Here is a 15,940-nt window from a genome sequence, read left to right as displayed (position 1 = left end):
CCTGCAGAAATGACTGTAAAAAATAAACGAATGGATATTTCAAAATTTTATTGTTACTATCTTAATCTGCATTAAAAAGTATTTAAGAAGCAACATTCACTGTTTAAAAATAAAGCTAGTAAGATGGTGTTCTTCCCAATCGAGACATTCTTGTAGGCGATTTCTGAAACTGCCCATCACATCACGGAGCATACGCTGAGAGAGTTTTCTCGATCACCAATTGCTTCAAAGTTTTCCCCCCACAATTGATTGAATTAACTGACGGCACTGGCCTATTTCGATTAATCTGAAAATTAGTCCGGAAACAACGCTGAGCGGTTGCACATTTATCACTTTGGTAAAACGCTTTCACAGCGAACGAACGTTGTTGTTTAGACCACTGCTCCATGACGACTGAAATGCTTAGTTGTGGGGGACACAATGGTAACCTGTGTAACTCGCTCAAGCCCACTTTCACGGCTCTCCCGCCCTTTTCAAAAATGCAGGTTTGACTGGCTCACCCTGTATCTAACTTTCCATAGTATCTCCATATAACATAAAAACATATTGTTATTACATAGTTTCCAGTTGGTTACCTGCAAGCGACGTGTGGCATTTTGCTGATTTAGAAGCCAATCAGTTTCGACACACACGTGTGGCGTCATTTGCAGGTAAATTGCATGCTTAAACACATTCACTTCACTTTATCTTGAGTTTCAAGTTGCCAATTGTTGGCGGTATATTTTAATTGGATCCAGTTTTTCCAAATTAGTTTCCACATTTTTTTGGTTGTCATCTGCATAAATTAATTATAATCATAAACGTATGGTTCTCTTATAATTTTTTTGCGCCCCTATTTTAACCTGTAACATTTTCTTCTTTTTACTTTGCTATTATTACGTTTTTGATTTTGATTGTTTTTTAAATTGATTGAGTTGTTTCTTTGTTATGACATAATTCCATGATACTTTATTACATTACATTTTATAATAAACCCTATTTATATCGTTGTCTAAACTCATTGGGCGTTTCACGATTATTAATTCTTGGTTCAAATTGCATTAATATACTATTCGTTAAATGATTAAGAACATTGTCGGCTTCATGAAAAAATTGTATTCATTATTTCAGCTTTTTGGTAAGCAAAATTATGATTGTGATATCACTAAATATTTTTATATTGATATACCTTTGCATTTAAATATTAATTTAAAAAATGATTACTCAGCGAAAGTATTTAAGTTCACTAATTTATCTTAATAAGATCATAAGGGAAATGCTTGGACAAATGTTAAGTGGAGGCACAAGTCTAAGCAAACAAATTTTTTTTAGTACATATATTTTAAATAAGTAATTTTGCTAAAATTATTTAGAAAATATATTTAAAACGAGTAATTTTATTAATTATTAGAAAAGACATTTTTATGCCAAGAACAATTATTGCGGAGCTATCATATGGGTTGGTGGGTGGTATCAAACAATGGGTTTAACCTCCCAAGTTAACATTAGTATCTAACTTACCATGAAATATTAACTTAACCATGGTATCTAACTTTCATCCCAGTATTTACAAATAGTATTTAACTTTTCATCAAATATTAGCTAGAAAATAGTATCTAACTTTCAACCAAGGATTTACAATAGTACCTAACATTTCATCAAATATTAACCAAGCCATAGTATCTAACTTTTCATCAAATAAGAGCCCTGTAAGGGAAGGTTTTCTATCTTCCTACTATGTGCGATTTTGGATAAATAAAAACGAAGTAAATTGGAGACATCACAACATTTAATATACACAGTTATTTACAAGTTAATATAAAATATATAAATCCATTAATACTTTTACATCCCAATGTCTGGAACGTCAATATAGTAATTATTATTATTGAGTTGTCTTAGCAACGTTGTTTTTATTTTTCATAAAACTAAAATATAAATGCTTGTTATGTTATTGCTCTTGCGCACCACAGCCCTACCATAGTATCTAACTTTATACCAAGCATTTATAACAGTATCTAACTTTTCACTAAACTATACTATAATGTTTAACTTTCTTTGAAATAGTAACGGTAATATTTATTTTTCTTTTACATAAGCGTAGCTGCTAGAATTTAGTGAATAAATTACCATAACATCTAACAATCTATCAAAAAGTAATAGTATTATCCAACTTTCTACAAAAGTGTTACGTCTAGCACTTTATCAAACGGTAAAAACTGTAAGGAGGAAAACTTTTAGTTGAGTTAAAATGGAAATCTAAAAAGAAAACTCTGATTCCCCTTATCAAGAATAAGTTTTTTTTTTAAAAAAAACTTTCTTACCATTTGGTTGAAAACAGGCATTAGGATTGTGGCTGTTGTAGTGTTCATTAAAATTTCTGTAAGCATTGTGGACATGAGACAAACTACTGTGACAATGGCGATTGGAGGTAGTACTTGAAGGGGAGATAGTTGAGTGCTGACAAGTTTTGATAATCCTGATCTCTAAGGAAGTATTAAAATGTGCATAAAATAAGAAACAAATTAAAACAATGTGTCTCTTGAACAACAAGAATGGTGTTCGATTTTCAATATTACATCAAAATAACAGTGAAATCATATAATAATAATAACATCACTAACATTGTTAGTCGTTCTCAAATAAATCTGGAAAAGATATCATTAGCCATTAATTTGAAATACATCGAAGAAACCTCTCCAAATGTGTCTCAAGCACTACTAGAATATCATCCAATTTTTGTGATAAAGTCTTAATCACAGCGATAAAATCATACAGAAATTATAAAATCACGAAAATTGCCATGCTCAAATCTCAGACAGATATCATTTGTCATTAACTTGAAATGTATCGAAGAGAACTCTCGAAAAATGTCTCAAGCACTACAAGAAAAGCATCCGATTTTCAAGATAACATCGTAATAACATTATTAAGAGCATATAAAAACTGTAAAATTAATATAGAAAAGTGTATTTTGTACAATAGAGATTGTTTATTCATGATAATCTATTACCTGAGCAGCATCAGCTAAAGCAAATCCTCCTCCACATAGTATTATAACACCCCATGGTAATTTTGATTGCGCTCTTCTCCAATCCAGTATGCGAGGACTATCTAAATTTCTGATATCGGAAGGTAAAAAGAACAGGAGAAAAGCAATAGCTATAGCAGGTACCGAATCTCCAATTTTCCTGAAGAAAAAAAAACCTACTTTTAGTTTAAATAACGTCCATTTGATGGCGATTTGGTGAAACAATCCCAATGATAATTTTTACTAACATTTTATTCGGCGTTACACTAAAAACTATCGGCTTTTTAAAAGTAAGATTAAAGGGTTATTAGATTACTTTAGTAGAAGAAAATACTTAGAGATATTTAGATTCCGCGACCCGGAGTTTTTGAAGCCAAAATCAAATACCTTGAACTTTTGAGGCTTATCGTTAACAGTTAACGGTTGCTATTCCCGACTTAATAATAATTCTTCAAACAATATTTTAGATATTTCTTTCATAAATTTAAACTACCATGAGAAGTTAAAATCTTAAAGAAAAATTCATGATTTTTATGAATTTTGGGAACATTCCTACTGAATGCGGTTTTATAGTTTTCCTTAAAATGTACTAGTCAAATTCTCAATATCTAAATGCATAATTTATATGAGTTTTTACTTTGATGAAAAAGTGACGAAAATATTGTCCGGGTAGCATTGTAAAATATTTTGCATTAAATCAGAAAGTTTATCTTCAAAACATTTGTATTCTATACGAAATCGTTTATTTATAACAAAAAGAAAAGGAAAGAATATCTTCAATAATCTTTTATTGGATTAATGCCGCTTAAACTTCTGAGTTTGCTTTCAAACGGCATCGTTAGAACAGTTTGGAACAACTGGCCATACATATGCGTCAACCATATTTTTCCTAAAGAGTTTTTTCGGGACCACCAAAGGGCTTCCCGAAGTTCCGTCTTGTCACCATCAGATTATTTAGCATGGAGATATTTTGAAAAAAGTTGTATACGTAGATTCCTGACACTCATCGTCGATTAAAACGATGAAAAATGGTAAAATAGACCAATAAACGTTTCCTCGCAAATGTTGATTAAAATCTTTGATAATCATTAATGGGAGTCATTTTCAATATTTCTCTTAATTTGTGTTCAAATGAGCATTCCTTTTCTATTTGTCCACATTCTTTTGCTGGATTTCTTTTTATTTGGGACATGCTGAATCTGGAGGGCCTCACTACGTCGTGGTTGATGGTACATTTGCTACACATAGTTGTCTGACAACAACTTGCCTCTTTTGGTGAAATAGCTGACAATCGTGTACATTATTTGTATAAACATCACTGTCAAGATATCGCTCTCATTTTTAATAGTTACCCTGGTGCTACATAAAGAACACCAAAAATAAAATTGCGAACGAATCCGACAAGCTCCCCATTTCTTATGATATTTCGTTTAACGGTGTTGTATGCTAATCAAGAAAATTTCATTGCAAATGTTAACTATAAGATAAATTCGTAGAGTGTCTCAAGATGGTTTAACAAATAGATTATATTTGCGAGCAACCGGCAGCTGAATATACTGATTGTTACCATTTCCAATTCTGCATCTCCAATACTGTGTATTTGTGGTTTGGCGACAACATTGTTTTTATAGGTCTCCTTACGTCATTAGAACCAATACACAGCAATACTTTTTTTCACAGAAGTGTGGGGAAAAGAACACCAGGTTGCTATTACTTAACCGAATCATTAAATAATGTAATTTGTATTTTGTATATCAAAATATAAGTATCCGTTTTTTTAATTGATGCATACGGTTCAAAGTCATAAACATTCACCGAGAGAAACAAATATTAGGTCCTTAAGTAAAAAATAATAATTAAAGGAGCATACTTATCAAAACTAATCAGATTTTGCCAACCTGATACAAATTTAGGGTCTCTAAACACCCACAGCAGTACCAACAACAAGAACAACACTATAACTTCGGCCTCATGGAACCTAGAAATAATTAACAAAACATGCTTCAAAATAGACCTTAATCAAGCAAAATAATTTAATATTTAACATATTCTCAGCTTTGAACTGATCTTTAATAAGATGCTTTTTAGTATGGAACAAAATATTAGATTGCTTAACTTTCCTTAAATGGTTAATTACTTCTTTTTTTTAGAAGAATTAAGATTTAAAGCAGAAGGGGAAGAGTTTTTTGAAAACAAAATGCAAAAATATAATTTAAAATTAATTTTTCTCAAAAGAGTTTCATTTTTGAATAAACTTATCAACTGGAGCTAATAAAATGTAATTTTATGAAAATAAAACTTTTATTCATCGTTTATACAGTACTTTCGTTTTTGTGGTTTTGAATGAAAATCATTGATTTCAAGGAAACCGATGTGAAGTTGGGTTTTTTTATTTTGAGATGATTGTTTTTAATGTTTTTCTCATTTATTTTTATTTTTGCAACTTATTTTTGACCTGACTCCAGAGCCTCAGGGATGGCAAATTTTAGAGTGGGAAAAATGTCGGTATTATCAAACTTAAATTTGTATCCAAGACTCCAACGACGTACGGCAATAGATGATTTACAATTACGGACTTGTCGATTTTGTTTTGACACTAGCACTTCTTACCCTTTTTAGGAAAACTATGCTCTTTTTGGATACTTATTGTAAGGGAATACTGTCATGAATCTTTTAAAAATGTGTGTTGCCACCAATACTAATTGCAGCAGCTGTATAAATGCTGAACCTTGCACCGATCTTTTGTTTTCAAAAATCAGACCAAACATTTCAAAATTGTGCTAGCTAAAGGCCTGGTTTCTTAGGACGGGACGCCGTCAGCTGGAAATCAGCGCTAACCTCTGATTGGTCCATTTTTGAGTTTGATAGTATACGTCATCGAACGCTCATCTTGAACTACAACTGCCGTCCAACTCAACTGCAGTTGGATTACAGCGTGACGTTAACCACAGAAGCAATGGCGGACAACATCCAACAGCACATTGAAATCAGCCAAGATTTTGATTTTGACATTAAACATAGCTTCTTCATTAAACATAGCACTCTTCATTTAGCTCAGCTATAATGTGTTTTTTCTTGGACAAAGTCATTATTTGTTCTCTAAAACACTGGTCGACAATAACAAAATCAATACAAATTCAAAATAAATATTTGTTTACGTTATTAACGCATGCGCAATGAGAGATAATGTCTGCGTTGGACCGACTGCTCACGCTGAGCTAACAAAAAAGTATTTTTTTGGCGTCCGCTCTACGTCAACTTTCCGCTGACGCCCAGATAAGGCTCTAGCTCTAAGAACGTCCCGCTGACACCATTAGTGCCGTAGAGCCCCTGAATTAGACAGGCCGACTCATCATCTATTTTTGCTCCAAAGAACTAACATAAGCACAATACTAACATAACGTTAACTTGCAAACTTTTTTGCTCCAATATTGCTTTATAGGTCAGCTCTGATAGTATAGGAGCCTTAGGCCAGATAAGGCGCTTGTCCTAAGAAACCAGACCTTAAGACAACCTTACTGTTACCACCATTAATTAATTTAATTCCATGTTCAATTCATAAATTTTGAATTTTCTTTGTTTTGTTATTCATTAGCAGGCAATTGATAAACTTTTGTAGATTTAAATAAAGCACCCTGTAAATTACTTTTTCTTGGTTACAATATAAACATTTACCCATGAAAAATTGCGACATTTTATACAATAAACTCAGTATGATATCGCTTAAATATGTTTTATTTTTCTAATTTAAGAAGAAAAAAAAAGAATTTCTATCTTTACAAATGAAAACGGAACTTGCATGACAGATACAATCCTGCAAGTTAACATGCAGGCTAACTTCTTATGGCCTATATGGAATGGAGATTAAAATTTAAATTATTTAGTTTCAATTAAAAATAAATTAGAAGATTAAAAAATAACAGTTTTTCTACATCAGAAATATTTCAGATTAAAAAATTTATGTAACACAAAATAAATTTAATGTTTTATTATTTATTTATCCACTATTTATTTATTCATTCAAAATTCGTTAGTTTTCGTTGATTTTCTGACTCGTTCGTTTATTAATTCATTATTCTTTCTTTCTTTAACATTAATTTGCAGATTCCTTATATATTTATTAATTCATTGTCCATTGTATTTTTAATTCTCTACTCATTTATTGATTCATTCTTTATTTATTGATTTATTGATCAAAGTTCATTTGTTGTATCATTTGATTATTGATACATTATTATTTTGTTGGTTCAGTATTCATTTATTTATTAATTATTTTTTAATTGATTTAATTTTTTTTATTGAGATATGAGTAAATAATATTTTATAATGTATTATGCGAATTATTAATTTATTGAATAAGTAGTCATCTATTTTTTCAACTTACACTTAATTATCTGTATATATTTGTTTAATAACCATTGCTTTAATAGATCTATATCCATGTTTCGGTTCATTATTTGTTTAATATTTCAATGTTAATTTTTTGTTTTATTTTTAAAATAACATTCTCGTTCTACTTACCGAATAGATCCAAGCTCCTTATATTTTTTGGATATGACATCTTGTATTGTTTGCTTGGAAGCTATTCTGTGATAAGATTTCCTAAAAGAATTATCAAATGAGGGAAAAAATGAATTTTAAATTAAAAAAAATCTTTGGACAAAGATAAAATTTCAATCAATGAAGTAAACAAAGCGCTTCGAAGTTATTCTGTAGCTAAATCTCTTTATTTACAATTAATTGAATTCTGAGTTTTGACTGTTTTCTATGTTCTTAATGTGTTCAATGGTTATAAAACTAGCCTAGTTCAAACGCTTAAATCATTATACACATATTACATGTACGTTTTTTTCTATAATTTTTAAATCCAGTCATTTTTGGGGAAAGATAATCTTGACATTTTTGGCAACTATTATTTAAGTATATTTTGGTATTTGCTTTTTTCCCCTTAAATTGTTATCGTAGGTCTTTTTTAATATTTAAGCCACAGAGAGGTTTACGCTAATGCTGCAACATGTAAAAAAATAACAAATTGAAAAAAAACGTGGAAAAGGGCAAATCTTTTTTCCCCTAATAAATACAGTACCCCACTAAGATATTTAGTTTAACTAGTAGCTCAATAAATGTATAATTTTACTTAATTATTTTTTAATGAATTTATTCAATTTATTCGAATCATTTGGTCACTTTTTTTAAATTTTATTTTATAAAATGGTCAGATATTTTTTAACATATAGATTGAAGGCAAAATGTATTTTTGCTTGTTGATAAACTCACCGTAAATCATGATTTGATTGATGTATTTTAACGCCTGTTTTTATCTTTCTCGCTCTTGAATTTATTTCAATGTTGAATATCATACATACTTATACGCTTGACATGCACTATGAATTCATTTGAATTAACAGAGGAATAACGATTTATTTTATTACTTGCAGTTTCTTTCTAAATGCTTTTAATTAAACAATAAATATAGATCTCAATTTTTCTACTCATAGACAGATTCTACTCACAGACAATTTTTCTAATCATGACAGGGAAAATTAAATCACAAAATAAATTAAATAAAAATATAACAAAGCTATTAAATTTTAAAGTGTTTACTCCCTATAATATTTTCTCTAAGCCTTCAAACATTTTTTAAATTCTCTAAACGTTTCTTATTTTAACTTAATTAGAGAAATGTACAGTGATTAGAGCAAAAACAAATTGCGCGAAAAGTGCTGCTGTAATACCTTTCTTAAATGCTAGTTCGTAATTTGCTCCTTTATATCAATTTTGTTCATATTAATTACATTCATCTGATTAATTTGTTTTAAGCTTATACATAATACAATTTTTTTATTTTTGAAATAAAATTGCTATAGCTATCTTTATTTTCTATGTTTCTTAAGATAACATACGAATAAGTAAACGAAGAAAAAATGGAAGAAATTTAACAAAAAGTTAATAATAAGTGAGTTAATGAAACAGCTAATGGGCAAATAAGGAAATCTATTCATAAGCAAATAAAATGAAGTAGCCAATTGGAAAATCAGCAAGTGGGTTAATTAGTAAATTATAAAATTAGTGAATGAGAGAATCAGTGGAAAAATAAATGAAATGTTTATTAAGCTATAATTTTATTACAGTAGTTGACGGCGAAAATTTAGAAAATTATTTTATAAAAATAAAGAACTTACGAACATTTAAAATAAATCAGCCACAGATAAAACCAACCTATTGAAACACAAATGATTACTCCAGGTAAACTATAAACTATCCAAGAACCGAATGTTATTTCATCACTTTCCGGATACAAGCTAAGTAAAAGGAAAAAGGATTAAAAAGTTGCATCATTTAAACATTTTCAAAACAATATTATAACAAAGCATAGTTTTTGAAATATAACATGTAAAGCAAAGACACACTATAAGATATCTTATTTTTTTAATGTATTTCAATTTCATTTTCGCTCTTTTTTTTTAGTATGCATGGTACATATTTTTAGTCTTAAAAAATTTTTAATTATTAAAAATCATTAACTAAATAATAATAAATTAATTAATGATTAATAGTTACGTGGTTAATTAATAGTAATTAATTAGCAAATGATAATTCATAGTTACTTAATTAATACTTAGTTTGTTACTTAACTTACTTGTTACTTAATTAATTAATGACTAAAAGTAAATTAGTAAATAATAATTAATTATCCCTTTTTCGCATACTCTAACTTCTCAAAAATGATCAAATTATATAACAAGATACGAAATTGTAAATAAGTTCCTTATGTGAAATTAAACCAAGTCATTAATTCTTCGAGTCAGCCTCGACATTCATTTTAGCGACAACAAATGGTTTTATTTGCTTATATAAACAATGATAAGCATATTTTTGTTCGATAAATCGCGTTGTAGAGTAAACCCAATTCTAAATTTACGACCATCAGTGTTCAACTTCAATAGAGAAATTTTCGAGCTTATAGTGCCGCGTCAGAAAACTGTATATATATATATGTATATACTTTCTGGCTATCGTGAGATGTGTCCTGTCCTCGCTGGAAACAACCTGAGAACACATCTCCTGATGGCCAGTCAGTAGTTCCGTCAGGAAAACCAGAGATTGAAAGTAAACAAATATTGCAGAAGATACTGTTTTGTGAAAATAATTTATAAATATTATGCAATGGAATTAATTTTAAGCCTAACAATTGATATAATTCAATTAGGGGTCGGAAAAATCTGTTATTAACCCTTTTGACCTTAATTGGACATATACATCCCAAAGATTAAACTTTATTCCCTAATGGATAAACAGATCCCAATTTTGCATGTTTTTTTTTTAATGTTTTCCGAGTTTNTATATATATATGTATATAGAATTCCTCCCATGTTTCTTTCTATATTAAGTGATGAACTTAAAACAGATGTTTCTTATCTAGTTTAAGATATAGAAATCGGTCTCTAACAAAGAGTCATAAAAAGTCAACATAAACCAGATACGGGCAGATAGAAGATTATTCTCTGAAGTTAATGGGCAGTAATTCGTAGAGGAATTACTCATTAANTTTGTTTTGTATTGATACTTTTTTCTGAAATTTCTGCTGCTTTTTAGCGCGTTTTTTTCAAAGAAGTTTTTTCCTTTTGATCTTAATTATTTGTGTTTTCTTTCAGTATAGATTACATTCACTTACTCATCGACTAACACTTTGATAACTAAATTGGTTCCCGTTCCTGTTAGACTTCCTGTTCCACCAATATTTGCAGAGTAACAAACGCACAACAGCAATACAGTTTTAATTGAAGAATTTCTTTGTTGAAGATTCCTATAATCATAATAAATCTATTTTTGCATTACAAATATTTTATTATTTAAAGGAAATATAGACATTATTTAAATAATTATGTTCAATTTCAACAAATAAATAATATTTAATATTTTTTGTATTAATTTTGATATTTAATTTTAGAGAACTCTGAATGACTGTTAATCAATGCTCGTAGTATGATTATAGCTATAATGTATGCATAACAAATTGAATTTTTCGAAAGCAACACAATACTGCATTTTACTGTAATTATAAAGTTCAAACGCTAGTTCCGATTATGTTTAAAAACAAATTTAAGGACATCGACTTCTGTCGAAGACAGTATTAAATCGACTAATACTAAAAAATTCTTTAAAATTTTATTATTTTTCAGAACTACATATTACTATCACTAGATTTTTCATTTGGTTGAATCCTTTTATAAATCTATCATTTATTACAAATCTGCATCATTTCTGGAAAATCTATAAAGTTTTGCAATGTCTGCTTAAGGAAAATGTTGTCTGGAAAAGTGTCACATTAGATGCTAGACATATTATGAACATGTTTGTTATTGATTTATGAGTTTAATGTCTAGAGCTCTTTGTTACTTATTCTGTTTACATATTTGGATAACTGACACCACTCGCATCAGCAGAAATATGACTTTTCTAGAAGATCAGGTTGCAAACACTGTAATTTAACGATTCTGAATCTATGAATTTAGCGATTCCACGTATTTTAGCGATTTTGGATTTTTGGTATTCCAGAAAAACATTTGAAGAGCTGTTTGGTAAAAGGAAATAGAGAAAACTCTAAAAGAAAAATTGAGTTTATTATAGAAGAAATAAATATTGAAAAGATTGTTGTATGTAAGGCATGAATTAATTCCCTTTTACGACAATAACGACATTTCTACGGAAGCTTGATTAACTATCAAATCTTTCTTTTTCTATTAAATAATTGATGATAATATTTTTCAAAGTTCATAAATGAAAGTCTATATGTGAACTCGACAATTATTTTGTTTATAAATCCTTCATGACTTTCATGCAAAATTTTATGTCTATTATTTGTTCATATTCCTCATTTAAACCCAGATGATTAGTGATAATAATAATTTTTCATAATACTTGAAACTTAAACCAGCATAATGGGTGACTAATGAAACAAAAATATTTTTAAAAAAGTCCAAAAAGAATTGAAATAATAATAATTTTGTCGCGTTTTAAAATGTCTTTTTAGGTCATAGATTAATTGATAAAATAAGAAAGTAGTGCACTTCTTCTTCAGAATTATTTAGCAGGTGATGCAGATGAGATCATATCTTTCCTCTTCTATGAAAATCAATGCAAGGTATAACAGCTAAACTGTTTATAAAATAAATTTAATACTTAACTCATTATTTGGAATCTCCTCATTTGACGCGTTTTCCACTTCTTTGTTTTCAGTTGATACCTCTGAAACATCTGAAATAGAAATAAAAAAATATTTACATTTGTAAACTAATATTGTTGCAAAGGTTACTTTTTAATTAGATACTTGCAAGTGCTAATAACTTAACTCATTATTCATCGTAAGTAAATCATGGCATTTATCGATTCAGAAGCCAATCAGGTTAGACACACGCGCGTAACGTCGCTTACAGGTATTCAATTAAATTTGATTTATTTAAAATCACATGGTTAGGCGCAATCACTTCACCTCTTCTCGAGTTGCAAGTACCCAATTTATGTGTTTCAAAGTGTAGAAGCTATAAAGCAATTTTGATCAAAAGTAAAATATTGGTTTTCATTATTTTTTTATTTGAAAAAGTAACTAATTTTAGTCAAAAAAAAAATAAATCCTGTTCTCATTCATTTTTAAAATTTGAATAGAAAAATAGATTTAAAAAGCAAATAAATTTAAGTTTTTTAATTTAAAATCTAATTAGTATTGAATACTTATGTATTTTCATTCTGTGCGTAAGCGAAAAGTGCTGGATTCACCTTCAAAATTCGCGTATTAAAATTTCTACTGAATATAATTTTCTCATTAACTACTTAGTTACTAAACTCAACTTACTACTTAGGAAACTGAACTAAACTTGGAACTAAAGCTCCATTCATTATTTTAAATCAAAGCACGTAGTGATTGGAATTTCATAAAGATACTTATTTTTTGTTTAACTTTCAATATTATTCAGTAACTAAATAGAGAGGTGCATACAGTATTGGATGCCTATGCGATTACAACGATTTAGCCTATTTGATACAGAGGAATTTAAAAAATTGGATAAGGTAAAAAACACTTAGATTTTTATGTGTGGAAAACCATACCACCAAAATAGTAATGCACCACCAAAATAATAATGATAATAATAACGATAATAAAAAGAGCAAGCTTATTGTAACTGAAAGGTATATAGTCAAATTTATTTTGAAAGTTATACCTCTATATTTTTTTACATTACAAGACATATAGTTCTGTTGTTTCAAAAAGCGCTAAAAAAAGAATTTATTATGCTAAACTTGCATAATTAGCTTTATGATATAATTTTTAATCCTCAATTTCCTTAAAAGGAAGTCGAATTTCCTGCTTGATAAATTTGAAAATTAAAGAAATAGAAGTATTATATCTATTTTCATTCATTTTCTGGGTAGAAAATATTTGAGGGTGCCCCTTGATTCTGGCCAAGTTGTGATCGTGGTTGATCACCAAGCTGGGCTATGTTGAAACCCAATCGTGATTCTGATTGGCTTAGATTTTAGCGTTGTTTTTAAATGTTCAACTGTATATGTAATTTTAGAGGTCCGTTAGTTCGACGTTGGATATCGGCTGATAAGGTTACTTTTACTTCTGGTCAATAAGATCGAAGGTATGTGGGCAGTCATAAAAAGGGAAAAAAATGTCATCGCCAGTCCGGTACCACAGACGCCATTTTCGATTAGTATTTCGCCGAATTTATGTGGTGATGAAGGTACACAGATTCTATTCATGATAAATTTAGACATTATCTAACTGTTATTAGAGAATTCGGAGCACCTAAATCTGAGAATAGTCAAACTTAGAAGTGAGTTGTTTATTCCCTTTGTATGCCCTTTGTATGTTTATTCCCTTTGTTGTTTATCCCTTTGTTGCATGTACTTACATGCTTCTGTATTTTCCTCTAAAACAATGTCATTGCTGATGGGTATGGAGATCTTTTTGTGTACTGCTTCAACAATCGGGATCATCATTAATTTTTGCTTCGATTCAAAATGATTTTTATTGGGTTTATTAATTTGCTTAGATTGGGTTCATTGCAAGTTTTGGCCGATGTATCGCTGAAATTTTCTAATGTTTTACTAAAATATCATTATGTTTTGGCCGCCATTCTTGTTCGGAAACAGGAAAGGCGCCAAATATAAGTCGCCAATTTCGCTAAGGAGCACCCTCAAGTATATTTTTCCCCATTTTCTATACAAGGTGTCTTCAAACTTGCAACTCTTGAGCTAAAACCAGCACCCCGAATCCCATGCGGTATGTTTTTGAAAACGTTTTAAAATTAACAATATTACAAAACAATCTATATTAATGTGTCTTACAAAATAATAATTAAAAAATATAATATTTTTACAGCCTAGAATTGAACAATTTAATTGTAAACAATACCATGAAATATTTCATTATAAACTTACATTCAACAATGAACTGTCACTCGCTACGCCACTCGCTGGCCAATTCAGAAACAAAAGTTTGTGTGCAATTTAAAACTATAAAGAATTGTGTGAGGACTAAGTCTTCAAGGCACATGAATCAAAATAGTCAAAAGGTTTTGATAGGGAATTGGCTTAGGCGTGAACTTGGAAATCAGACTAACGCTTAGGGGATAAAAGAAGACCTGACTACTTGAGAAAACGCTCAAAATGTCCATACGAAAAAAGGAAGAAAAATGAGAAGTCTTTTCTTAATTTGTTTTCTTAATTTGGAGGGAATAGCAATTGTTCTCTCCCAAAAGACAGATTTTTTGCCTTGGTCATGGCCCTTGAAACTTAAGGGTGAAATCAATCTGGCCCTTAAAAAACTAAAAGTTTGGAGGCGCCTGTTCTATACCAATGGTTATAAAAAGGAATGTAAAGATTATTTAAGGTTATACAAATTCAATAATTCCATAGTTTATATGATATCTAAACATTAATGGAAAGTTACTTGATTTTCTTGTCCAATGATAATGCTCTGAAACCCATTGAAAATTTTGTCAAACAGATTTTTTTCTTTTATATTAAATACCAACAGTTTAAAATCTTGAAGATGGTTTTAAGTAAAATGCATCGAAAAATATCAAGGTGAAAGGTCAGTCAGTCAATCGGATGTTGTTAAAGACGGATGCGCATATGAATTACCTTTATTGTTGCATGTACTTACATGCTTCTGTATTTTCCTCTAAAGCAATGTCATTGCTGATGGGTATGGAGATCTTTTTGTGTACTGCTTCAACAATCGGGATCATCATTGCAGTTGTCGCCGTGTTGCTGATCCACATGGATAAAAACGCAGTTGTCATCATAAAGCCCAACATGAGCCTAAAATATGATAAATAAATTGAAAAAATATATATAAACAATTATGAAACAAAACATGTTAACAATAATTAAAATCCGATTTTATACTTTCCTCATTGCAATCGGAAAAATCAGTTCAACGCTAAATGTAATTAATATCTTCCCCTAAGGCAGGGCTGTCCAACTGGCGGCCCGCATCTGGCCCGCCAGCACATATTGTGCGGCCCGCCAACTTCTTATTCAGGCTGCTCGCCCTCAGTTTTCCCATTAAAATATAAGCAAATCTATATATATATTTCTCTTACACGGCACCAAAAAAAAGCCTCATTACAACTTCCCGAATGGCAACGTTAGAAAATCGACCAATGATTGCTGCTGAAAATGTCACATGGCAAATCAAGATGAGGTGGCTCAACATATAGCGCTTTTAAAAACGGAAACAATAACCAGAGTGAGCATTATCAGGTTGTTCAATTCAGATTCATGCCCTAAAAACATGATAATATTTAATTTAAACTGGCTCAACATATAGCGCTTTTAAAAACGGAAACAATAACCAGAGTGAGCATTATCAGGTTGTTCAATTCAGATTCATGCCCTAAAAACATGATAATATTT

General features: G+C 29.8%; 1 protein-coding gene across 1 annotated transcript in view; it reads right to left on the bottom strand.

Moving 5' to 3' along the window:
* Nucleotides 1–2,303: 2,303 nt before the first annotated feature.
* The window catches only part of LOC107436817 (Na(+)/citrate cotransporter), a gene marked incomplete at its 3' end in the record, with an annotated part of 21,578 nt that continues 7,941 nt past the window's right edge, over nt 2,304–15,940 (bottom strand). The window contains 8 exon segments of the mRNA XM_071181426.1: nt 2,304–2,465; nt 2,993–3,170; nt 4,881–4,988; nt 7,532–7,612; nt 9,193–9,312; nt 10,686–10,817; nt 12,199–12,268; nt 15,186–15,343. Coding sequence (XP_071037527.1) covers nt 2,304–2,465; nt 2,993–3,170; nt 4,881–4,988; nt 7,532–7,612; nt 9,193–9,312; nt 10,686–10,817; nt 12,199–12,268; nt 15,186–15,343 — 1,009 coding nt within the window.

The sequence above is a fragment of the Parasteatoda tepidariorum genome, chromosome 5, assembly GCF_043381705.1.
Source record: "Parasteatoda tepidariorum isolate YZ-2023 chromosome 5, CAS_Ptep_4.0, whole genome shotgun sequence".
Classification (NCBI taxonomy): Eukaryota; Metazoa; Arthropoda; class Arachnida; order Araneae; family Theridiidae; genus Parasteatoda; species Parasteatoda tepidariorum.
The sequence above is the reverse complement of the archived record's forward strand: the minus strand, read 5'-3'. Positions and strand labels throughout refer to the sequence as shown.